Source organism: Pithys albifrons, chromosome 2 (genome assembly GCF_047495875.1).
Source record: "Pithys albifrons albifrons isolate INPA30051 chromosome 2, PitAlb_v1, whole genome shotgun sequence".
NCBI lineage: Eukaryota > Metazoa > Chordata > Aves > Passeriformes > Thamnophilidae > Pithys > Pithys albifrons.
This window is the reverse complement of record NC_092459.1, coordinates 110904181-110928461: the sequence shown is the minus strand read 5'-3', so window position 1 is coordinate 110928461 and position 24281 is coordinate 110904181. Positions and strand designations below refer to the sequence as shown.

The following is a 24281-nucleotide window of genomic DNA, read 5'->3' as shown; positions in this document are numbered from 1 at the left end:
TCTCCAGGCACCTCCCCCAGCTGCTCCTCAAAAGCCTGATGAGGCAGGGATCTCTTCAGCTCCCAAAGTGACCTTCATAACTCCACCCAGAACAAAAGAACGTGGGACAAACCCTGACATAAAGCCACCAATAATCATGGATAGTAAGAAACATCACTGAGACTTCAAGCACAAAGTCACATTCCTCAGAACCAAAACTGCATAAAAGTGACAGAAGAGAAGAGGCTAAGATGGTAACATTCCCTGGAAAAAGGCATCCTGGAGCTAAAAAAGATCATCAACACCCCATCTAAAGTCCTCCATCTGCTCCTCTGCTGGTTCCAGAAGAAAAAACATGTGGAAGGTAACACACAGAAAACACCACAGGGAGAAGGAAAGCACAACAATAAAATGTGGGCATGTAGCACTCAAAAGAAAAGTCAGGGGTTAAGCACTGCTCCAGAAAGGCTCTGTAAAATGCTCCAACATACACCAGTCACTAAAGTTATGAGAAAAGCAACAGGGTGAAACACCTCAAAAAGAGGTGGAAGCCTCTGAAAAGTCAAAGAAGAAAAAAACACAGGTCTGAAGGACTCCTGGGCTACGTGGTGACATACTCCAAAAAACACCATGTGAGGAAGAAAATGGAAGAGTCAGCAAGCAATGTGCTAAAGACAGGCAGGGAAGGACTCCTCTGGGAGGCTGTGATGAACTACTCCACACAGCACAGTGATCAACCCCCCGAGCAGCAGCACAGTGAAAGGTTTTTGTGAGGCATCTCCTCAGGGTGGATGAGGTGAAGGGCAACAGAGGGTCCATATGGTAAAGGTGCTCCTGTGGGACATCACTGCAAGGGGACTCAGAGGATTTATGAGGTGAGGGTGGTACAGCCAGGTCCAGCCCACAGCCTCCAGACCAGCTCTCCTGCCTCCTGGCCAGAGGGCAACAGGTTCCCCACCCAACACAGCCCCAGAATGCTGGGAGCAGGAGGGCTCAGAGCTGCAGGGATGGCTGAGGACACACACAACTCAGTGCAGGAACGGCAAAGCCCAGGCAATGCTGGATTTGGTTCCCATGGGCAGTTTTTCCCCCTGAGAGGAGCCTCTTCACAACAGACAGACAGGCATATGAGCCTCAGTCAAAAAACACAGCATGGGTGTAGTAGAGGGCACCACATCCACAAAGTCCTCCTGAAAAGTCCATAAAAACAGCTAGATTGTATTTGGATGCCTATTTGCAGCCACACAAGAATGCTCTCCCTGCTGAATTTCAGGACTGTGTCCAAGAAAGTGCCAAATTCACAAGTCTCCTGTCCCAAAACATACTAAAACTTTTTAACTTACTTTCTAGGAAGTTCAGGGAAGTGATGAACACACTGAAGGCAAGATCTTCCAATAACATCTTCAGAAATCACAGATACACAGTTACACGTTTTTCCCACTGTATGTTACAAGTTTAATTGTGCAAAAATACACTCAGTCATCAAGACTTCAGCTTTGCAGAGAACTGAAGACAATTCCAGTGATATACAGGCATGGAAAGAGGTACTGTTTGAACTGGAGCAAATACACCATAACTGTTGTTGAGCCAACCAAGTGGTTCAACACACTCAGATATTGTTCTCTCAAGTGATTTAGACAACCTGTATTTAACTACTGTACCTCAAGAGAACCAACAAAAGGATACCTAAAAGGAAAGCTGGGAGTAGAACAATGAAGTTTACAACTGCACTAACTCAAAAGAACATGAAAAAATGGTTTAGGCTTTCCTGCCAAGATTTTTTCACACACAGGGAGATGAAGTTTTAACAACCTTTAAAATTGTATTTCAAAGTAAGAGATACCACTGGCATTGTAAAAACAAATACATGATGAAAAAAAAGGAAAAAACAGCCAAAACCTTCTGAGCTCTATCATCTGGGTCCACTATTTAAAAAAAACCCACTACATCATCCCCAAAATAATACATATGGACAAGTGAGGCAATGCTGAATCCTCTGGCCCCATTAAAATCTTCCTGTAGTGCCTACATCACTGAGAAAAAGTTTTCCAACAATTCCTCTCCTTTGTGCAACCATGTGTTAACAGAACCACACTGGACACTCACACTGTTGTTCCAAGCAGCTATTTTTTGGTCTTAACAAATCTATGTGCTTCTTGCACGAGTGTTTCAACATCTTCATTATCCTTTTCTTCTGAACTCGGTTCCCAGTCCGAGTCCTCATCAGTAGGTTCGCACTCCTCTTCCTCATCATCTATAAAGCTGTCATTGAGGTCATATTCATTGGCTTCATCCTCATTGGCACCATCTTTCTCCACAGCCCTTTTTCCTGAGGGACAAAGATGTCATGTATTCATGAATCATAAATGCAGAACTCAAAAGCCCTCCCAGAGCCCACCAAGTTAAATCTCTCTTCTCGAAAGGAGAAGGAATCAGCTTAACGACACATCTATATTCCAATTTACCTCCACAGCTACTTTCATCCTAGATTTTTTGTCTTCATTCATTCATTCATCCATCCATCCATCCATCCATCCATCCATGTTTAATGAGAGTTATTTTATATTCAGTCTTTGGAATCTGATATGCCTTTTAACTCCTACTCAGTTCTTTCCTGAGCTTCAGAGGAGAGAAGGGAATCTTCTACATCACTCACCTCCTACATTCTGAATTTGGATCCATGCTGGACAGTCTATGCTTCCTTTCTGAACGTGGGTTAAGGAAACAAATGTTGAACACTTTCATGAGCTGGGGGCAACCTGCCTGTGTCCCAGTTCAGCCTGTTTTATCATGCTGCTTTCCAATCTGCTGTCCCATCCACCTTCTTCACAACTTCTATGTTGTCATCAAATTGCCTTCTGCCTTCACAGCGTTTGTATTGGCAGGAATTCTACTTGCAAACGTCTCCTTACAAGAAATGGATGCTGTTCACAGCATGCTCCAAAACTTTTTTATAGTTTATTATTCAGCATTCTTTGAATTGCTTGAATATGTTGGCACATTTAAACCAATTCCCAGAGGCAGGATAATTCTGTTTGAAGAAGTCTTACCTACCTGACCTGGTAGTGTCTATACAAAGCTGCTGCCATGGCAGCATTGCCTTCTCCTTTTATTTATCAGTAGCTGAGCGCCTTCAACATGATCGTTTTCACTGCACTTTGGCCAAGGTGTGTAAGCCTTGCCCTACAACCCCTGACATCTCCCTTTTCCTTACATGTCCACAATTCCTTTTTAGCCATGGCCTGTTGATATTCCAATTGTGTCTTATTCTGCCTTTAAGTCACACCTCTAAGTTTAAGCCTCCAATTTTTGCATTCTCACCTCATCTGGAGATAATATTTCAATGATATTGGGACAGATCTGTTGGGCAGTTATCATCAGCTTTCATATGAAACGATAAATGTGTACTTTTTTATCTGCTACAGAACCCATCAAATCCTCATGTTTATATCAATTATAAGCACTTCTCAGCAAACTCTTAAAGCTTCAAAGTCAGAGGTCCAGGCACTCAAGCTGTGCATGGTGAACAACCGCCACCACTGGTACCTTAAGTAATCAGACCACAGCCTCTATCAGTTACATTTTTTTGTTACTGGGAATGCAGAATCCAGAATTATCATTCTTTTTATGCTTGCTAGTTTATTGTTTAACAGACCTCAGTGCAAATCAATCATGCCCGTAAGCCCATACCAGCAGAATTTCTTATGCGAATCACAGACTGTGGTTCTGCAGAGTGATTTATGGCTTGGAGGGGAGGGGCCAAAACAAAGATGATGAATGCAATAAGAACAAAATGCCACTACTCAAACTAATCTTATGAGAATAATAAGCCCTGGAGCTGCTTAGCAAAGAAAAGCTCTTCTTCACTTGCACATCACTGTGGGTGGCATTTCACAATAGAAGCAGGAATTCTGCAAAATACTGGTGACTTGCACATTTTTCCAACAGATGTAGGATGAGCATACTATGTTTTCCCTCCCTGTACATCCATGCTTTTACATTTCAGCAGGGAATTATGCACTTCCTTTCATGTCTTCCCCATCCACCTCTTTCCATTGTGGTTTCACTCAGCCCTGCAGCCCCCTAATGCTGCTCATGAAGCTCAGTTCTACTTTCTCCCCAGTACTGTATTTATAATAACCTTTACAATTTCTCTGAGAGTATCTCCTTCATGTGGGGAGAAAAAGCTTGCTGATCACTCCTTCCAAAGGCAAGAGGACTATTTGGCAGTGAGCTGATCAGCTTGCTAGAAAATCTATAATGAAGTGTGTAGGAGAATCTTGCATATTCCATGGTCACAGCAGGTCATCCTCAGTAGCAACAACAAAGTGAGGTCATTCAGTTGTGACAGTTTAATGACAGCATAAATCTGAGTTTTTTATTTACCTTCCTCCCTCACAAGTATTCCCTCAGTAATTGCCTCAGACTATTTCTCAGAACACTCTCTACAGGCAATTCCTAAACCCTTTGGTAGCAATTAGACTAAAAATGTTAAAAACTAAACATGTAAAAAGTCACACAGAGCCTCTTGGCTGGGGGAGTTTAAATACACCTGGAGGGAAGTTAATGCTACTGTGCTTAACTGTGCAGTTGTGCCAAACAACACAAAATAAAGGTTAATGGAGCCCTGACTGTCTGTGTGACCATGTACAACTACCTGAGGTGTGAACCTGCTGAGCACTCCCTTTTACAAGCTTTGCCCTCATGAGAGCCATTCAACAAGAAGGAGGAAGCCAGTCAACAAAATATTAAAAATAATAATAAAAAACTGAGCAAATAAAAAAAAAACTGAGCATTGGAATTAATTGATTCTCTTTCTCCTGTGTATGGAATACCAGTTCTACCATGGTTCTTACTTAGTAACTAGAATTGAGTTTGATAGATTTACACTTTTAGATATGCACACAGCCCAGCCTGTTTCATTCTGAAATCTTCACCACTTGCTGCTCTTGCAGTGCTGCCCACAGCTCTCACCACTCTGGAACACAGGTTTCTACAAGGGGTTTCTGATCAAGAGGGGGCTGGTACTTGTATCACAGGATGCACCAAAGCACACAGGTAACAAACATGCCTCAGAGTATTCTGGTGAACAGATACAACCACAGCAAGCATTTGGTGAGAGCCAAAGTGCAAACATGTTTGATAACGAAATGGGATGGGAAAGGTATTTCTCAGGAGGAAGTTTAAAACAACCTCCTGCATCCACCTGCAACAGAAATGAAGGCCAAAACATTTTGTCTAGAAAACTAACTACAGCTATTTGCACTTTTATTTATTTTCTCTAGAAGGCAGTTCCATTTTGAGGATTTCCTTAGGAAATGCCCAGTCACACCTTGGTGATTTCAAGGAAGACAAGCCAGTTCCCACTCCCACTCAAAATGAAACAGTTCCACATCCTCCTGGCCTTGCTCAGGCCAGTGAAAATGGAGACTGTGTGGCATCAGACTTCCAGACCACTCTTTAAAGTTCACTTTTGAATTATTTTAGAAAAAATAGGAAGCTTCACATTTTGAAGCTGAGACACAAAAGAAGCCTGGAAACAGAACTAAAGGCCATTTAAAACCAGATTCTGTGCATCCATAACAGATATAAACTTCTACACTTTAGTCCTAACAAGCCAGTATTTACCCTGAAATATCAATAAGTCATTGTAAGTGTAAGAAAAGTTAATGGTCACATGCACAGCACAGATTATTACTTGAAAATTATTTCAAGGTCAGTGCAATACAGAAGGAATATTTCCGTATTTCAGGAGCAATCAATCTTTATGGGGCAACCTTAACTAACTGTGCATGAAATATTGGATTCCTTTTATCCTATTATGGCCCCTGTGTAAGGAAGGAAGAATTGATTTAGCCACATGCATCTCTCCTTAAAACATTTGTTTTCTTGCCTACTTCCAGGGAAGTACAGATATGATTATTCAGGAAGCCTGGCATGAATTCAATTGAAGAACTACTACTTGTTAAAAAACAAGAAAGGTTTTACTAAAAGAACTATTTTCTCCTCGGGTAAGAATTATCAAGCATAACAGTACTATTAAATGCCACAAATCCCACAGCAGAACAGCTGTGCCCCATGCTGATGGGCCCATTCATAACTTTAGAACACACTCACCATTTCTTGAAGTTCTTTGTCGGGTTCCTCTTCCAGTTACTAAAGAAAGGGAAGTTTGTCAGACAGGACAGAGTGAGCCCTTATTTTTAGAGGCTGCCACAATAGAAAACTGACCTTTTAAACAAATGTTGCAATGGTTGTGCTGCAGTTACAAGTTCTAAAGCTACTCTGCTGCCCCAAAATACCATTTTTGTCTTGAATCACTCTCAAGAGATTATCCAGATGAACTGTTCTTAATAATATAACCCCTGCCATCTGTAAACAAATGCCATCACTGGGCATGGTAGGGGGGGTTTAAGAAGAAAACTGGTCCATTTAAAAGCATTTATCTGTTTTACACTATCATTTCCATAACTGCAACTCCTTCCTTAATGTGATAATCACAAGCCTTTACAGTAAAATACATTACATATCCATAAGTGTTCTGCTCTAAATTACTGTTTATTGCATTGGGATTTCATGGGGAAAAACCCCTCCAGATTCAATAATCAAGAAAAAGCACAAAAAATATGAAGTTTCTTTTTCAATTTTTTAAGAACAGATAAAATGTAAACAGCACAATCCCTCGTGTTTTTCAACAAGTCTAGAATATAAAATATTATAAAATATATATAATATATAAAATATCTAGAATTTAAAAAGACTACAAACTGTTAGAATAGTAACTCAAATTCAGTTTTATTCCCTTCAAGACTCAAGAGAACATATATGCAAAAATTAGTTCTCACAGTAAGAAAATCACTGGTCAAAAAAAAATACAGAAAGATGTCAAACATGGTTGCAACGTGTAGTTCAGTGCATCAAAAGACATTAAAATTGCAAATTCCCTGAGGATTTATTATCAAAAGAAAAAAAACTCCCAGAAAAAAAATACCAATAGATAGTAAGCTGTAAATGCAATGTGTTACTCCTAAAGTAGATTAAAGCGTTTTATTCCAAGTTTTTAGAATCCACTACTGTTTTTTCCCTCACACTTTGAGCAATATTGAACAAGTTGGCTTACCTGGAGGTGCACTGTGCTTGTATTCCAGCTTGTGCTGTGGGTTCTTCCTGCAAAGAAGAAAATAGGAAAAGATTGATTCATCACTTTATTCCACACTCAACAAATCCAGATTTCCCTGGTATTTTATGGATGATTTTCAAGGCATAGCACTGAGATCAGTTGATTTTGCTCCCTTCAACTAGTAGACAACAGAAAAGGACAACAAAAATAACACAAAACCCCTTCAACTTGTATCTGTTGCTTCACTGAAAGAACTACCATTGTTTTGTGGGTGCCTCCTTTACTCTTCCCCCAAAGAAAGAAACACAGATTAAGAAATGATCAACTAATGAAGCACAGAGGTTGTTTTATCTGGAAGGAGAGGCAGCCTGGGGTTTAGATAAAGCATCCACTGTACTACTGAAAAGCACACTGGCAATTTTATTAAAGATACAAACCTACATTGCTCAACCTGAGATGAGAAGTTCACCTCATAGAAGTTCTTAAGAAAAACACTTTTTCTGCATTAGCTGAATATAACAGACTCGGGTGCTTTAAAGGTAGCAGTCTGACCACAGTACATTTCGCACGGCTACAGTCCAGATCACAGAATCATAGATTTGATTGGGTTGGAAAAGACCTCCGAGATCATCAAGTCCAACCCTTGGTCCAACTCCAGTCCATTTACCAGATCATGGCACTCAGTGCTACGGCCAGTCTCAGCTGAAAAACCTCCAAGGATGGTGAATCCACCCCCTCTCTGGGCATCCCATTCCAATGCCTGATTACTCTCTCTGCAAAGAATTTTTTTTCTGATCTCCAACTTCAATTTCCCCTGGCAGAGCTTAAGCCCCCTTGTCCTATTGCTGAGTGCCGGGAAGAAGAGACCAGCCCCCACCTACCTAGAACTTCCCTTCAGGTAGTTACAAACAGTGATGAGGTCACCTCTGAGCCTCCTCTTCTCCAGGCTAAACACCCCCAGCTCCCTCAGCCTCTCCCCATAGCACTTGTGCTCCAGTCCCTTCACCAGCCTTGTTGCTCTTCTCTGGACCCACTTCAGCCCCTCAATATCCTTTCTGAACTGAGAGGCCCAGAACTGAACACAACACTCAAGGTGTGGCCTCACCAGTGCAGAGTACAGGGGAAGGGTCACTGCCCTGGGCCTGCTGGCCATGCTATTTTTGATAAAGGACAGGATCCCACTGGCCTTCTTCGATTTACCATGAAGAATGATTCTTATTATTCTGTTGTCATTTTGCAACTCCAAGGGAGAACATTCTTAACCTGCAAACATGAAGAGCCACTTTGCACAGTGTTGCTCACCTGTAACAAGCTGTTCCGTACGGACACTCAGGCCGGTTGTCATCGCTATCCTGAGCTACCATCTCCATGTCGCAATAGTCGTCATCATTAGGGTGACTGAACTGCTGGAAGTGAACGGGATTCTTTCTGCAAAAGACAAATACATACCAAAACCTGATTGTTCAGTTTCAGCACAAGAAGCAGAGATAAGAAAAGTGTTACTGAATCTCATTTTTCTGAGATTACATGAAGAGGAGCTGTTAATGTTTAATTTCATGCAGAACATAAGACCTGTTTTCAGGACAACAGAAGAAAAGTTTTGTCTCAGCTGCAGCAGAGGTTAAAATAAGAATTTTCCTATTTGCCACCATCTTTAAGTTTCAGACCTCCAACAGGTACACAACAGGTTTTATTTGAAACAATAAATTACCACCCTGACATGAAATTGTACTGTAAAATGTTACAACACTTCGTGTAGTTGAGTCACACCGATGTTAGTGGTGGCAACACATGACCAGCATCCACTTCTTGCTCTACAGCACTTGAATCCCAGGTGAGCAAGTAAGGAACACAAATACATCTGCATCACTGAAAGAACATTTCTACTGCTTCCAGGCAAGAGGTTTCACACACACCACATAAGACAAGGCAGCTATAAACAAAATCACTTAAAGAAGAGTTTCCTTTATAGAACTGCTGAAAGCAATGCTAAAAAGAATACAGAAAAATATGTCATGACTACAGGAGAAATGCAAGAAAATTACATCAAAGTGAACATAATGGTTTCAAAAGCAAATCTACCTTTTCTTTTATGATTTCTTTTAGAGATGCTTTCTTCCAGCATAATATTTGAAAGTAAGAACTGTGAGAGACCTTAATATTTTTTTTCCAAAAGACATCCACAAAATACTTCAGTGATTACAATTATTCCCAGAGTACACAACCTTTGGTGTGTTTGTGCAAACTACAAATGTGAACTGCCTGCTTCAAGCAGGAAGAAATGACAACTTTCAGCTACAGAGTAATTACTGCTTTAAGTTACACTTGTTACAGCTGCATTTAGTAGAAGTATGGAACATGTCAAGAACATGTGTGTAACCAGATCCATACACAGCAGCTCCCTCACTGATCACAGGCACTCCTTCCTTTGAATTCACAACTTCCTCTCCTGAAGTTCAAGGTCAATATTCATTTCAGCATTTCAACTCTACCACCATAAGGAAAGAGCTTTTACAAAATGATCACTTAAGCACTGTGAGCTCTTCTGGCTATTCAGGCCTCCTTTTAGCATTTGAAAATGATCAGATATTTAGTATTTAGCTTTCCCTCGGGAAACTGCACAAGCAAGCCACAGATAAACTCTTCAATGAGCCACTTATCAAAGACCCAGTATCCTGTGGATCTACTTACACAGGTGACAGGCTTCTTGTCCTGGTATGTTCTGTTATTACTGCAAACTGTAGGATAAGGGAATAATGTTTCACTAGAAACCATTTACCAGTCTTTTATTCCACAAGGTCTCATGAAACATCACTTCTTTATGCCAAATTCAGACTGGCTGCCTACTTCTTCTCCCATTTAAAAATAAATGGGATGAAACCAAGTCATTTTAGAGGCCATTTGCTTTTGTTTTCTCAATGCACAGAGCTAACGAACTAGGAAAAATAGCAAGAATTCTCAGTCATTTGAAACACAATCCATCTTCTCCAAAGGATGCAGCAGCAACTAATGTTCTTTGAAAACATTTTAATCTTTGTTCCTACAACAAGGTATGTGTGCCATCATAGCCACCAAGGAAAGAAGGCCTAGTAGCTGTTGATAAGACAATTTATTGTATTTTAGGAGATATCCAAGTCCTTGCAAAAATTTGCTTCAAAACCCAAACAGCCCTTATTGGAGGAGAGAAAAAAAAACAAGAAGTAAGGGAAGAGCAAGGAAAGGGTCGAGATGCACAAGTCCTCATCACTAGGTTTCAGGAGTCTTTGGGTCGGTGGATGATGCTCCTCAAATTACACATTACCTGTGAAGCACCTTGAATATGTCCCACCTCAGGACTAGTAGAAACATCATATTTTATTTTCCTTTACCTGGATAATTTATACTTATTCCTCTTCAGTGTGTAGTGCAACAACACTCAGCAAAATAAATGGAAGCTGTGAAGTGCATAGGTAATATTAACTATGTATTTTCCCTTCTTACCAAAAAATCCTAAGACTTCTTCCTTAAAAGCTTAAAAAAAGGTGCAAAAAAGCCAAGTTTTAATAAAAGAAATTGATTATTTGCAGATGAAAAAATAATAAATATTTTAAACATTCAGATCACAAAGCAGGCAATAGCTTCAATAAATACCATCATCTTTCATATAAATCTCACTTGCTAATAAAAACAAGCCTACAGGGTCTCTGTTGGGCATTTCAACCTCTGACATCTCTTCTCCCTGCTGGTTCCTGGTACAGCATACACAGATCTTTTATTTCTTTTTTAAAAAGACCCTTGTCTCTTATTTCCTACAAGACTTCATCTTTTAATTTGCTGAAGTACTTTATCCCTTGTTTGGGTTATATTAGCATTCAGCAAGACATCCTGGCTCCTTTTTTTATCCTTCTAAAATTACTGTTCTGCCAATTTGTTTCTCATCAGTCCCCCGTTCACCAAAAGATTTTTTTCCAAATCAAAGCTTGTAATGACTTCACAGTTTTCTCTTCCATAGGTAATACATCACTTCTAAATAACAAGCTAGCCCAAGCTAGTTTTAATTTTGCTTTACCTGTAACAGGCACTTCCATACATGCAAGGTGTCCTCTTATGCTGGATCTGTTTGGAGCTTTCTGAAGCATCTGCACTTCTGGGTGAATCAGAAATCTCAGTCCCGCAATCCAGATTTGCATCAGGCTGAAGAATCCCTTCCTGGGCACCAAAATATTGGGAAGTCCTGCCCAAGTGAGCTTGTTGGCTTGTAGAACCAGTAATCTGCTCTTTGGTTTCTGTTTCCTCAATTCTATTGTCTTTACTGGAGGTCTGACCTACTCTTTTAGAACGCTTGCTATGCAGCTGCCTATCATTTTTTTCCAGAGGACTTCCAGGGTTTTTTGCTCCAGTCTTGCCATTTCCTTCCATATCTCTCGTGGTATTCTCAAGAGGAAATCCAGATGTATTCTGTGGAACAAGGTTACATTTTGAAGGACCTCAACATTTACACTCCAGAATTCAAAGTTTTAGAAGTCAAACTGTTCCTCATCGTTCCTGCTTTCAAAATCAGAGAATCAAAGAGCAGCCCAGGTTAGAAAGGACCTTGAAGGATCATCTGGTCCAGCTTTTAAAATCTTCTAATCCACTTTCCAAGCTCAGGTTCACTGCTAAATACAGCTGCTGAGTGAAAGGCTGGGGTTAAGAAAACAACACACACTTTAAAGAAAAACCTATCCTAAAGCTCCCATTCTCAGCTTCAGCTCCCTCACAATACAAGATCCTCTCTCACCACCTCAGTTTGTAAACAGTCCAAGGACTTTAATTTAAATTAACTTCCAGTTAGAAGTACTGCTCCTGAAAAAAATCATGGGCATTTTACAGATGACGATATAGCAGACTCTGGAAGAATGTACACTCCTATACTGGAATCAATTTTATTCTGTTAAGTATCATAATATATGGAATATAAATATTTATCTGTATATAGAAGAAATGTGGGAATTCACGATATACACCTTGTTGAGCTTAATCCCACCCTGAGACATCTTAAATGCTTCAGCTCATGACTCCAAACCACAAAACAGTCTGTCTTAGATACCATCAGGAAAACATTTCAGTTTTAACACATATTGAATTTTAAGGTTTGGAACAATTGTACATTTAAAATGAGGGATGTGTTGTTTAGAAAAAGAATACAAGATACACAACCAAAACAAGAACACTGTCCTGAGAACTGAGACATTACCTGGAAGCACATATCCATTGAAGGCTGAGCTACTATGATACATCCCAGAACTATTTCAAGGTCTCTGCCCTCTACAGGTTATTATCTACATCTCCCCTCCAGTACATTTATACTTAGTTTACACAGATCTGTTTGGCAGAGCTTGAAAATCAGCCAGTTGTTTCCTATCTGATTTTGATGCCTCATAAAATGCTCTCCAAACTCAGAGACAGTTACATTGGAGCAGCAACATGATTAAGAAAGGGCAAAGTCAGCATTAATATCAGATGATCCTGACAGCAGCACATTTGGTAATTCAACCTGGGGACAAAGACAACTCCCAAAATAAGGCTCAGCAAACAACTGCAGCTTAAGAAATCAGCCTTCCTTTGCAAAAGGAGGACGTAATCAGTCTAATTGGCTGCTCCCACTCGTGACTCTCTACCACATACTCCAATCTATTGCCTGTATTGTACTTTCCCAGACTAAACGCTCCCATTCATTAGGATCAGCTACACACCAGGCTGCGATCCAGGGAAACCCAAGCCACCCGCACTCCAGCGCCGGGAGAGCACGGACGGGCCGCCAGCGCTCTCTGTCGGCTGCTCACGCTTACAGCAACTCAGATTATTTTCGCTTCCTTCCCTACAGAACATTTTCTCAATAGCCTTAAACACGACAGCAAGACCGTGATTTGGGCTTTGATGTCAAAATTACAGTCTTTCAGAGCTCTCTGTGATTATTACTTTTGCTTGCCCTAACCCATTCCTTTTCCTGCAAAGTCCTGATTAAAATTATTTATGAAATTATTGGGTGAAAATAAGTAAGGCTTCCTACTTAAAAATTGCAAAATGGAATAATTCATTACGTGGTCACTCACCTTATGATCTGACAAAGACAAAAAGCACAGCAGCTGTTATTAATGCACCTACTGAATAGCCAAGCTCACCACTGGCAACACTTTTCCAGATTTACCACCATGTTACACCAAAACTGCTCTGAAGGGTTTGTTCTCCATGAGACGTTCACTTCAATTAACTTTAAGATTTAATTAAAAAACAAAATCCAACCCCCAATATTTTTCAGTGTTAAAAGCATACCAAATAATAATACTTTTAGTATTTTATCAGATCCTGGAACAGACCCAGGCAATTCTAATGCTAGACATTAAAAACATCTCCCCAGGTTGTTCACTTAGAAAAGTCAGAGAAATCTTCAGTTTGCTCTCACCAGCATATGTTTTGTTTTATTTTGGCAGTAATCCTTCTCTTTTTCTCACTTGCAGAGTGTTGTAAGGATTTTGCTGCCTCTAAACTACTGTGAGGTCACACAGACAGTGACCAGCTGGACTGCAGGATCTGTACACTCATTGCCACAAGTCACGTGGGATTTCAGGTTATTTTTCTCCCCCTTCCTTTTTTGACTCAGATTTTGAGATGGTGGCATGAGCACACTCCATGCTACCCTTCCTCTGAAACACAGCAGCTGCTGAGCCACACACCATCATTACCTGACCATAAAACTTCACCTACTACAATGGCAATAGCTTGGGCAAAGCCCAGCATCACATTACATCAATGCCATCATGTATCCCCTAAAAGTTCTCAGAAAAAGAAAACACACAACACCAAACCACTCCTCTGGCCAGTACTTTGGCCCATGTCTTCCTGCCTCCTGCTGCAAAGCTCAAAGTCTGGTATTTTTGTGGAACAGCTGGGGCCCAAGACTCAGATTCTGAGGAAGAAATGCAGAAAACCAAGTTTCTGAGGGATTCCATGATCCTTTCTACAGAACTGCCCAATGGATTGGTATTTCAAAGCAACAAATCACAAGCAGAACACATAGTTATGTTGTAAACCCAACCTTCAACATGACATTGCCAACTACATTCTCCTTTTTTTTTTGCAATACCATGGCTCTGCCCCAAGCCAAAAATTTACCTGAGATGAAGGGACATGCATGGAAAGGCAGCTCCTTTCCCCTTGATCTTGCTCTTCACCTTCAAAATCCTCCATAGTTTCTCCAGAAGCTAATCTTTTTTTCTGCTGTACATTTACTTCTGATTCCAATGACTCCACGTCACTATCTCCCCTTCCTTGGTCTTTTTTCTTTCTACGACCTTCAAAAAAACCAAAACCAATCAAAAGGTACTTTTGGAATGCAACTTTTTCAGTGAAATCCTGACCACATTAGAAATCTACAGCCACATTGAAGCAGGACACTGAGTAAACAGCAAAAGAAACAGCAGCAGTTGTGCCTGTGCTGTTTCAACAACACATTTTACACTTACTGTTTATAGGAGTAAAAAGCATGTTTGAGAATAAAACAGACACTTGAAGGGGAAATTTGGTGAAAAACAATAAATACATGGCAAAGGGTATTCTGGACTGAATATATGAGTGATAGTTCAATTTACACCACCGAGGTGTAAGGATGATTTACCACAGACCTTTGGTGTGAATGTTCCTTCAGACCACCAGTTTATACAAGCAGATATCAATTAGGGCATGGAAAAATCAGTGTGTTTGCTTGCCAGTAACCAACAGTAAAAGACAGTGAAAAGTTCTGTCTCTCTGAAAACATTCACATCTCAGGGAACCTCAAGATCTCTGTACTGAAATAGTATTTTTTGAATATACAGCTGAGACAGAGCCAGGGCCACTCTCCTGGTTTTGCTACAGCTTGATCTGCTGCAAAATACACTCAGAAGGAAAATACTTAATGCCCTTTTAAAAGACTTCAAAATATACTGATGTGCCAGAGTCATGTGTATGAAGCAAGGAATTTTCCCATATTTTAATGTCTGATTTCAAACCCCCAGATCAGTGTTACCTTTTCCAGCAAGAAGACAGAAAGCATAAAAGTACAGCTTTTTGGATTTTGTCTCTACCTTTCCACCTTTCCCCTGAACACCACACTAAAAAGATGTAAACAACTTCACAGCTTTAAGGAAATATTTTAGATTTAGGGTAAGATTTAGTAAAAATTCCATTCTAAGCTGGAATGATCTTGAGTAATGACTTTTAAAACAACTCCAATAGTGTTATATGTACCTCCAGCTTGCTCAAGGTCAGCCCTTCAGATACCTCCCACACACAGAGCTCCAAATCTCAACACTGACACAATCTAAGTATCCAGTCTTTGAAACAGACATAGTCACACATATAACAAATGTTGTGGGTAGAGAAAAAATAAACAAACAAACTCCACTCCTCAAAAAATACAAAACAAAAGCACAAACATAAGAGAACAATCACACCAGTACAGGACTCAACTAGCCGACGGCCTCTGGTACCTTCAGTTTTTACATCTGAAGGAGTAAGCCAGCAGGGAACAGTCTAGGCTTGAAAAGGGGAAGAAAAAAACCCACCAAACATAAATTTTCTTCTGCTTCTTACAATTTTCTCCAAACTAGCTTTTGCAGAAAGGAATAGGCAGGGTGGTGAAAGGCAGGTAACTGAGGTGTTTGAAGCCACAGTTGCCCAGGTCAATGCACTCAGACACCTGAATTTACTAGAGAAAAGAAAACATTGCTCAGATGCTGCACAAAATACTCCAGTGGGGCTTCCTGGACATCAAGAGTCAAATCCATCACAGCATCTCAGCAGACACAGCAGCTGGAGAGAGGCACTAAAGCAGAGCTGCTGCATGCAGAGGAGTGGACACGCACCAGCCCAGTACACATATCTGGACTGATTAACACAGGAAACTCAGTAGTTTGCACCCAAACCACCTCACACCACCTGACAGAAGGGCAAGCAGGGTTGGGTGTGCTGCCCCTTCAGCACAGAGAACAAAATGCCAGGGGAACATTAGTAAGTAATTTTCCTCTTCTCTCACTTCTTTAGTCCTCCAATTCCATCAACAAAGTTCATCAGGGCAATAAATGCCGTGCAGTAAGTTTGTCTAATGGCAGTTTAAGAAGCTCACAAGACCAAAGTTGGACATGCTATAAAATTTTCTTGAGGTTGTGCCAACATAGCATCATCGTCTGTCCTGCTGACAGTGACTGAACACAGCAGCAGTTCAGCAATTTCCTTTTCCTGAAAGGACAGGAGGGAATGCAACACCTTTATAGCCTCATGTTGGTAAGAAACTATAATACTGTGAACAACTGCTCTTCCTAGGAAGGAACTTTGGACTAAATGATCAAGTTTAATTCATTCATGGTTGAAAAACTAACATGCAGCACCATTCAAAAAACCCCCCTACTTTAAAAACCTGTGAAATTATAATCTAAATTTAGAAGGGCAAAATATCAGTGACTTAAGGCTTGGAATTAGAGGAAACTACCTGGAATTTACATACAAAGAAGACAAGTTTATAAGAAAGAGCTCCAGAACATCTGATGGTTAGCTGTCCAAAGAGCTTATTATCTGGCATAAAAAAAACCAACAGAAAGAAAAACCAACTGATGAGAAAGAGTTCCATTACACCCATAGGACTGATGACAAAGACAACAGAAGTCAGTCTCCATCAGCTGCCCTGTACAGAGCATAGAAAGACAAGTAACAAATTAATACTTTCAACCACCACCATTGTAATGCAAGAAAATTTTATCAAAGCACAGAAATGCACATTGGAATATGATTGCACCACACTGCAAACCCACCTGCTATCATTACAGGCTCTGACACCCTCTGCACCAGGGGATCTCCTTCCAGCATCCAAGATGGAAGCACTCTCTTTCTTTGAATAGATTTTGACTGTTCACTTTCGTTATTGTCAGAATGAGCAACCTGAAACAGTATTTACTGTTTAGTGCCTTTATCCAGTTTAAAAGAGGGGAGGAAAGTAGATCACAGTTTGTACACAGTTGTGTCCTTCAAATACAGCCTGGGAGACCACTTAAGGTTTTGTACGGGGACCACTGTCTCAATTATTTTATTTGTTTTACAGTTCCTACTCACTCAGAAAAACAACATCTATTGTTGCAGCCCTGATTCAGGTGGGTCTGAAGGATCACCTTACAGGTTTCGTTTTCACCTTAAAAGGACATGTTTCCAGCCTCAGCCAGTTGGAGTCAGACCACGGCACCTGGGGCGGGGTCACTTGAGGTCATATATTACCTGTGTTTTTGAATAAACTTGGGATTTGCTTGAACATCACATTGGTGTGCGCAGTCCACTAGGTCGTGGTTTGCAACAATCTATAGAAACCCTCATGCAGTAAAAAAAACACCACTCCATGGACTTTTGAAATAAGTATCTAAAAGGCTACAAACTTTCATAAAAGACCTTTACCAACTCTAGAGTTTCTTTAGCTTGCTCTAGAGTTTCCACTCAGACATAAAAGAAAGAGCGTGTTTAATAAATGCCTCTTTGTCAAAAAACCCCTAAACAATACAAACAAACCCCCCACAAACACAAAAGTCTTGCTAAGAATTGTAGGATACTAACTGCATTCCCACAATTTCTTTCTCCAAAAAGTAACCAGACTAAATCTTGTCTGCAAAAACAATGTAAATACACCAAAGTCACATTCATTATTTACTGAAAGCACTACCAGTTTGAATCTACACTTACTGACAGGTAAGTGTCTACCCCAGGGATCTCAGCTACAGCAAAAGGTGACATTTCATTTGTTGTGTGCAGTTGTTACCTACTGTACCACAGTACTGAACAACGTGCTGCTTTAGCACTGGATACACAACAGAATGTGTTTAAGAAAAATCCCACCAGCTCCACACACTATCAGGTTGTCTGAAAGCCACTGGATTTGGCAATGTTTTAAAAAAGGCAAAAGATGCTCACTTTGAAAACCCTATTTTACTGGACAGCATCCTGCTGCCAGGGAAAAACTGGGAGTTCTTTATCCATGTGTTTGTATGGATCGTGACAACACAACTCCATCCCAGCTGACAACCAAACAGGCTGTCAGGACACTACAAACAGATATTACTTATAGCCAGCCCAAGACACCCACAGACCAACTTCCAGGATCTTCAGACATAATTTTCAGAGGCTTTTGGGGCTGGTTGGAACAGTCATTCACCCCCCCAGGCCTTCACAGGTACCCAAGGGGCAGTTAGTGATAAGGACCACAGAACAGAACTGAACTTTGTTCTGCAGTATTGAACTCAGGTGCTGTAACATATTTATGTACCTGCACAGCCACACAGGCCCAACCAATAAAGCAAGAAATTCTGAGCACACAACTCTTACTGCAGTAATTTACTTCTCAGGGGAAAAAAATGCATAGAAAGCACGACACCTTCTTAATTTCAACACCCACAAATACTGAATTTCATTAAAAAATTAGGCACCTACCAAATGTCTGGAGGCAGCATCGTTATTTCTCATTTTTGCAGCAACCTGTACCTCAGAGGTTGAATGTCCTGGTTCCATGAACAATGGAACACAGGACATCTCAACAGCATGAACAGTTTGTGCTTCTTCTGCATCAGCTTCCTGGGTTTTTTCTGACAAAGCAAAATATATTTTAGCTACTCACACATCACAAATATAAACATGTACTTTTAACCCAAACAAAAAAGTCCATCAGTATATTTGTCAGTATGAAATACACTTTGCAACCGACCATCAACATCCTCTTACATAAACTTACAGATGAAATAAACACATCTTTCTTTTAACTCACACCTAAAGTATTTTGAACAAAAGACTTTCTAATCACTGCTGACCACTGCTCTCATGTTTTAGAGTTTAAGTACATAATTTACTCTGGTCACTGCCTTGATAAAACTTTGAGAAAGCTGAAATTACAGCTTTGAATTTGCTTTACTGCAAATGTGCACAATTCCCCAAAATATGATTCTATACTGAGTCAGACAACAATTATAAAGTACACTTTTCAGGATCAGATGCTCGACAAATTCAGCACTTTCTGGTAAGTTCTCACTACAAGCTACAGGTCTGCAGCTCTGAGGTGCCATCAGCTACTCGGGTGCTGGTTTCAAAAGCCCAGTTTAGAGCCACCACATCCAAGATGCTTTTTAAGTCATGAAAGTGCAAACAAACTACAATTATTATTCCTTCAATGCTTTGCTCATTCATCAGCACAAAGAATTAGAGAAAACAAGTCTAACTGCTGCTGTATTCCCTGCACCTTGGAGAGTCCCTGCCACCCTTCCCACAGCTCTCTGCACTCTCGGGAAGGCACACGATGACCCGCTGAGTTTTCTCCTCATTGCCTCATGAAGGGAAGAGTAAGAGGCCAAGAGCAGAGGGGCCAAGCTCTACCCCAAACAGGCCCCTCCAGGTCTTGCTTGGGAGGTTTTGTCTCTCCAGGGGCCCACAGAACCACAGAATGTCTCAGGCTGGAAGGGATCACAGCGGGTCACCTGGCTCAGGCAGGGTCATCCCAGGGCACACCGCACGGGATGGTATCCAGACAGTCCTGGAGTATCTCCGGTGCTGGAGACTCCACACCCTCTCTCAGCAACCTGTTCCACTGTGCAGTCACTCGCACAATAAAGTTCTTCCTCATATTCAGGTGGAATTTCTCATGCATCAGTTTCTGCCCGTTCCCTGCTGTCCTATTGCTCGGCACCACCGAGCAGAGCCTGGACCATCCTCTGACTCCCTTTAAATATTCATACACAAAAATGAGGTGCCCTCTGAGCCGTCTCTTCTCGAGGCCGAACAGACCCAGCTCCCTCACCCTTTCCTCTGAAGGGAGATGCCCCAGATCCCCAACCATCCTCGCTGCCCCCTCCACGGCCCCGGCGGTGCTGTCCCTCCAAACCCCGCGGCTGCGGACACGACCCACGCCGTGCCCGGGCGGGGGTGTCGCTACCTGAGGGGCCGCTCCGGCCTCTGCCGGGACAGGGACACGGCCGGGAAAGGGACAGAGACACGGCCACGGCCACGGCCGATCCCGGCAGGAGCCTCCGCCGCCGCCTCCTGATGACGCGCGGCCACCCCGTGACGCCAGAGGCGCCGCCTCCGCGGGCCCCAAACTGCGGGGTTTCGCCCCAAAAACAGCGTGCCCGCAGCCGGCGGCAGGGCCATGGCAGGAGGAGGACGCCCAGCCCCGGGCGCTGCCCGCCCGCACACCCCGCGTCAGCGGCCGCGGTGACGCCGCCCCGGCCCGGGGATGGACGGCCGCGACAGCGCTGGAGCCGCAGCAGGAGGAGGAGGAGAAAGACAGGGCGACTTGGTGTCCGCCCTCCCTCCCGAGGTGAGCTCCCGGATTTTCAGCGGCTTGGATGTGGAGAGCCTGTGCCACGCGTCCGCGGCGTGCAAGGGCTGGCACCGCGCCATCGAGGGCAACGAGCGGCTGTGGCGGCACCACTGCCTGGCCGTGCGGGCCGTGTGCCGGCGGGAGATCGACTGCGACCGCGGCAATGGCTACTCCTGGAAGGTAAACCCGGGACCTGCTCCCAGGATGGGCGGGGGAACGGGCAAGGAAGTGACTGACATCAGTCTCAGCCAGCGCAGGGTCATGGGCGAGGCGCTGTGGGGACAGCGCGGCTCGGTGGTGCGCCCCGGTGGTGCCCATATGTATGTATGGCCAAACTTCGCGAACGCAGATTTGGGCAGGGTTCTCTCTCCCCACGTGGGTGTGCCCTTCCAGCCTGCGCAGTGGATTTTTGAGGTGAGGCACAGCGTGCGCATGACTGGCCCCATCGTTTAAGTCCTAAGGTCCATCTGCCCACGGCCGAGCGAGCTTGGGCAATGACAGTGAAGTCCTCGGGACTGTCACAGCACCCGGTACTAACCAGGTCTGACCCTGCTGAGCATCCGAGATCTGACGGGATCGGATGGCAGGGAGGCATTTAACTGCCAGGTGACGGTCCCCGCTGAGACTCGAACTCGGGTCTTTGGGATTCGGAGTCCAGAGTGCTCTCCTTTACACCACGGGACCGCCCCCGCTGCTAAAATACACTGAGAGGGAAGGCAAGGCTGGCCTTTGCCCTGCCCTTTTTCCCCTGCCCAGGACCACACGTGTCTGGCTCGGCACATTCCAGTTATTCCTCACACCTCCCTGCTGACCTTCATCCAGCAAAGCCCTTCCATGGGACAAAGCCCACAAACATCCCAGTAGACAAGGCTGGGAAGGAGAAGGTAACATAGCCCTGCTAGAGAATGTTGTCTGGTTGTATTTCATGGGAATAGGCATGCTGGTTAGGAGTGACATCCTGGAAAAGCATCATGGATAGCTCTGACTCAACACTCCTTGAGGGACACGGGTCCAGGAGATAAAAAATTGGGGTATAGAAAAGGAAACAAGCATCAGCTTTTAAAAGCTGTTTTGACAAGTTCCCCAAACACAGTATAAAGAATTAGAAGCAAGTTCAGCACCAGAACACACTGGACGATCTCTCACTGTTGAATCCAGCCTGGAAGCAGAGGTAGATCAGGAAAGTTTCTGGTGACAGGTTCCATAGATTGCTCTGGGCCAGGTCATTCCCCCACCCTCATCTGAGCTGGTGTGTTTAAGAGCAAAGGGGCAGTGAAGGGGTGAAAAGAGAGAAGCAACAGCAAAAGAAGCCAAAGAAAACACAGTTCTGGGCTCTGACATTTCAATAGAGTTGCTTCACCGTGAGGCAGTGATTGCCCTTTCTGTGTACAGATTTTGATACTCTTGCACAGCAATTTCCAGAACTCCCTGCACTGATTGTTTTAGCTGGATGGGATTTGAAACAGAAGCAGCAAACACACAAAGTCAGCATTTTCTTGCAATGAAAGGCTGGCAGAAGAGAAACCCATCCAGCCTCCCAACAAGAGTTAAAGGTCACTGATAAACTAAAGAGCAAGAGAAAGTGAAAGATGCTTCTTTTAAAGTGCAAGATTAGTTCCTGGTTTAAGTTTTTCATCTTAATCACCAAAGAACTGAGACAGGAAGTGATTTTCCACCCAACTTTGAACAGAAAAGTTGAAAGCAGACCAAGGTATGCCTCTTGACAGCCCTGCACCTTCCCGGGTTTAGTGTCTAGAGATTCAAAGGGACATTCCAAATCCTTTTTCTACCCTTACTCTTCCAATGCAAAACTTACTTGTATTGAATTCAGCTTCAGTTGTTTCATTTCCAAGATCTGAGCTATCTGTTTTTCCACCAGATCACATTGTTGAGAAACTACTGGAAAAGCAAAGTGAAGCAAGAATGGCTGAGTGGGAAATACAGCAACATTCCTTCACAGCACAGCTTGCCAGAGAAAAGCATGTATCCAATGGATGTCGACACATGGGGAGAAATCTTGGAAGCAGAACTTGAGAGATGAGAAACCAGTGGTGATTCTTGCAACTCAGTAACAAACAGAACGTTTGGTGGTTTTCAAACTGATTTTGAGTGATTTGTAACTGATTTTGAACTGATGATGAGAGTTTCTTGAAAAAAGTTACGGGTGTCTTCTTTTTGTTTGCACTTTATCATTAATTTTATGTAAAATTCTAAGTAAGACTAAATGTTCAGTTGTAATTTCTATTTATAAATTAATGCTCTGCTGTATTGTCAAAAATATGTTGATTGTATTTTCATTTTGCACTTTTGAAGAAATTACCTTTATTTTAAAAAAACAAACAAACAAAAAAAACAACCAAAAATGTGTGTTTGACTTGAATTCTATCATACCAGCAGCACATCAGAGCCCACAGAAGAAGTCTGGGGAAGGGACAAATCCAGACACTGGAAAGAAAATAAGATGACAAGGTGGCCACCTCAATATGAGCTGAACATTCCCAGTGCCACCTTAAGGGACAGAGTCCTCACAAGGATATGTGAACTTGCACCTTGGTTTTGGCACTAACTTGAAAAATTGCTACTAGCAAAAGAGTTGCCTATCACTTACTCAACATAAAAGTGACCACAGAATCTTTCCCTGCTGCCTTTGCACTAAAGAGTAAAGTAAGGAAAATGCTAGAAAGGTCTGTGTTGCTCAAGGTATTCCTGCAAAATTCAGTCACTAATCTGGCTTCAATTTTCATAATGAGACTTTTACCATGCTTATGAAACTTGGTTAGATTTAAAATCACTTCATACAACTACTGCAAACTTTGACAAAGGACATTCTGACCATCTAAGGACAGAAGTCTCCTGTCATGAGCATGAGCTTCAATGGCACTGGATCAGTAAACTCTGCTAGATACAGAGTTTACTCCATTTATGTCCAGCCCTTTCCATTATCAGGGTCCAGTAACACTAGATGAAGCAGTAGAGCAGTTTGGCTCCAAAATGCACACTATGGTTCTCTGGGCTAAAATCTAATAGCATTTTTTGTTCAATGATGCTGGTGTTTAAACAAACAGTTTAAACTTGCTTCCAATGTACACGTTTTCTCAGAATTATGTAACTGTTACAGAATATCTGGTGAAGATAGCTAATATTTTTTATTCCCCTTTATTACAGGTGTCTGGGCTCACAGGCTTTTTCTTGTAGGTGCCCATATTTACAGACCAGGGAAGAAACAGAACAGCCAGGTGAAACAGGTAGATCTAAAATGCTTCCAAGAACAGAATGTTGCCTGATCCTTCTAGTTCAGATTTCCTCAAAATTGATCCACATCCCTCAGCCTCCTGCATGTTCCCCATTAGAACAGGGTTTTAGTCCATAAGAACTGAATCATGAGTAACATACCTAATTGAGACAGCTTTCTCATCAAGAACATTGCATGACGTGATGCAATGACTGGATAATGTTTTTAACAAATCTTTAGCAATTTTTTTCTTTGTAAATAAGTGTAAATTCTAGGAGCAAGACCCCACTGCACCAAGCTTTAAATATCTCCCTTTACTGCCAAAAGAGTCGATGCTGTTGTGGGACAATTGCTGCGTTAGCTGAAATGGATGCAGTACCCAAAATTCACTGAAGCTTCCACTCTCCCTGCTACCAAACAGAACTGCAGTGTAACTCAGAGTGAAGACCATTGCTAAGTGTAGGTGTAGTGCAAAGCTCAGTCAATTGCAAGCACTGCTTCCTCTATTATTAGCTACCCGGCTCTAAGATCATACATACTTAGCTCAAATTAAAAAACAACACACCAAAACCCACACCCAAGCACAACAGTTTTTCCACCAAAGCTGCTGC

The 24281-nt window shown here is 42.2% G+C and overlaps 2 protein-coding genes across 3 annotated transcripts; one reads left to right on the top strand and one right to left on the bottom strand.

Moving 5' to 3' along the window:
• Positions 1–1420: 1420 nt before the first annotated feature.
• APLF (aprataxin and PNKP like factor) lies at positions 1421–20442 on the bottom strand. Of its 2 annotated transcripts, none has more exons than XM_071582094.1 (9): positions 20052–20442; positions 18563–18714; positions 16906–17032; positions 14234–14412; positions 11148–11536; positions 8402–8527; positions 7100–7146; positions 6097–6135; positions 1421–2308 (listed from the first exon to the last, which is right to left on the bottom strand). In XM_071582094.1, exons 2-9 carry the CDS (start codon positions 18659–18661, stop codon positions 2103–2105), a joined length of 1212 nt encoding a protein of 403 aa, XP_071438195.1. In that variant the 5' UTR covers positions 18662–18714; positions 20052–20442; the 3' UTR covers positions 1421–2102. The 2 variants fall into 2 exon arrangements, with proteins under 2 accessions (XP_071438195.1, XP_071438194.1); XM_071582093.1 differs by lacking the exon at positions 20052–20442 and adding an exon at positions 19917–19963.
• FBXO48 (F-box protein 48) lies at positions 20180–22795 on the top strand. Its single transcript, XM_071582095.1, has 2 exons — positions 20180–20618; positions 22318–22795. The coding sequence occupies exons 1-2, from the start codon at positions 20352–20354 to the stop codon at positions 22477–22479; spliced, it is 429 nt and encodes a 142-aa protein (XP_071438196.1). The 5' UTR covers positions 20180–20351; the 3' UTR covers positions 22480–22795.
• Positions 22796–24281: the final 1486 nt, after the last annotated feature.

What these genes read in the sequence shown, in the direction of transcription:
- FBXO48 (XM_071582095.1), top strand. Translation starts at nt 20,352, where the DNA reads ATGGACGGCCGCGACAGCGCTGGAGCCGCAGCAGGAGGAGGAGGAGAA. An exon ending in GCAATGGCTACTCCTGGAAG is followed by an intron (nt 20,619 to 22,317) that starts GTAAACCCGGGA and finishes TTTTTCCACCAG; the next exon opens with ATCACATTGTTGAGAAACTA.
- APLF (XM_071582094.1), bottom strand. Translation starts at nt 18,661, where the DNA reads ATGTCCTGTGTTCCATTGTTCATGGAACCAGGACATTCAACCTCTGAG. An exon ending in TATGGAAGTGCCTGTTACAG is followed by an intron (nt 8,528 to 11,147) that starts GTAAAGCAAAAT and finishes TGTCTTTTGCAG; the next exon opens with AAAGAATCCCGTTCACTTCC. An exon ending in ACAAAGAACTTCAAGAAATG is followed by an intron (nt 2,309 to 6,096) that starts GTGAGTGTGTTC and finishes TTTGTCCCTCAG; the next exon opens with GAAAAAGGGCTGTGGAGAAA.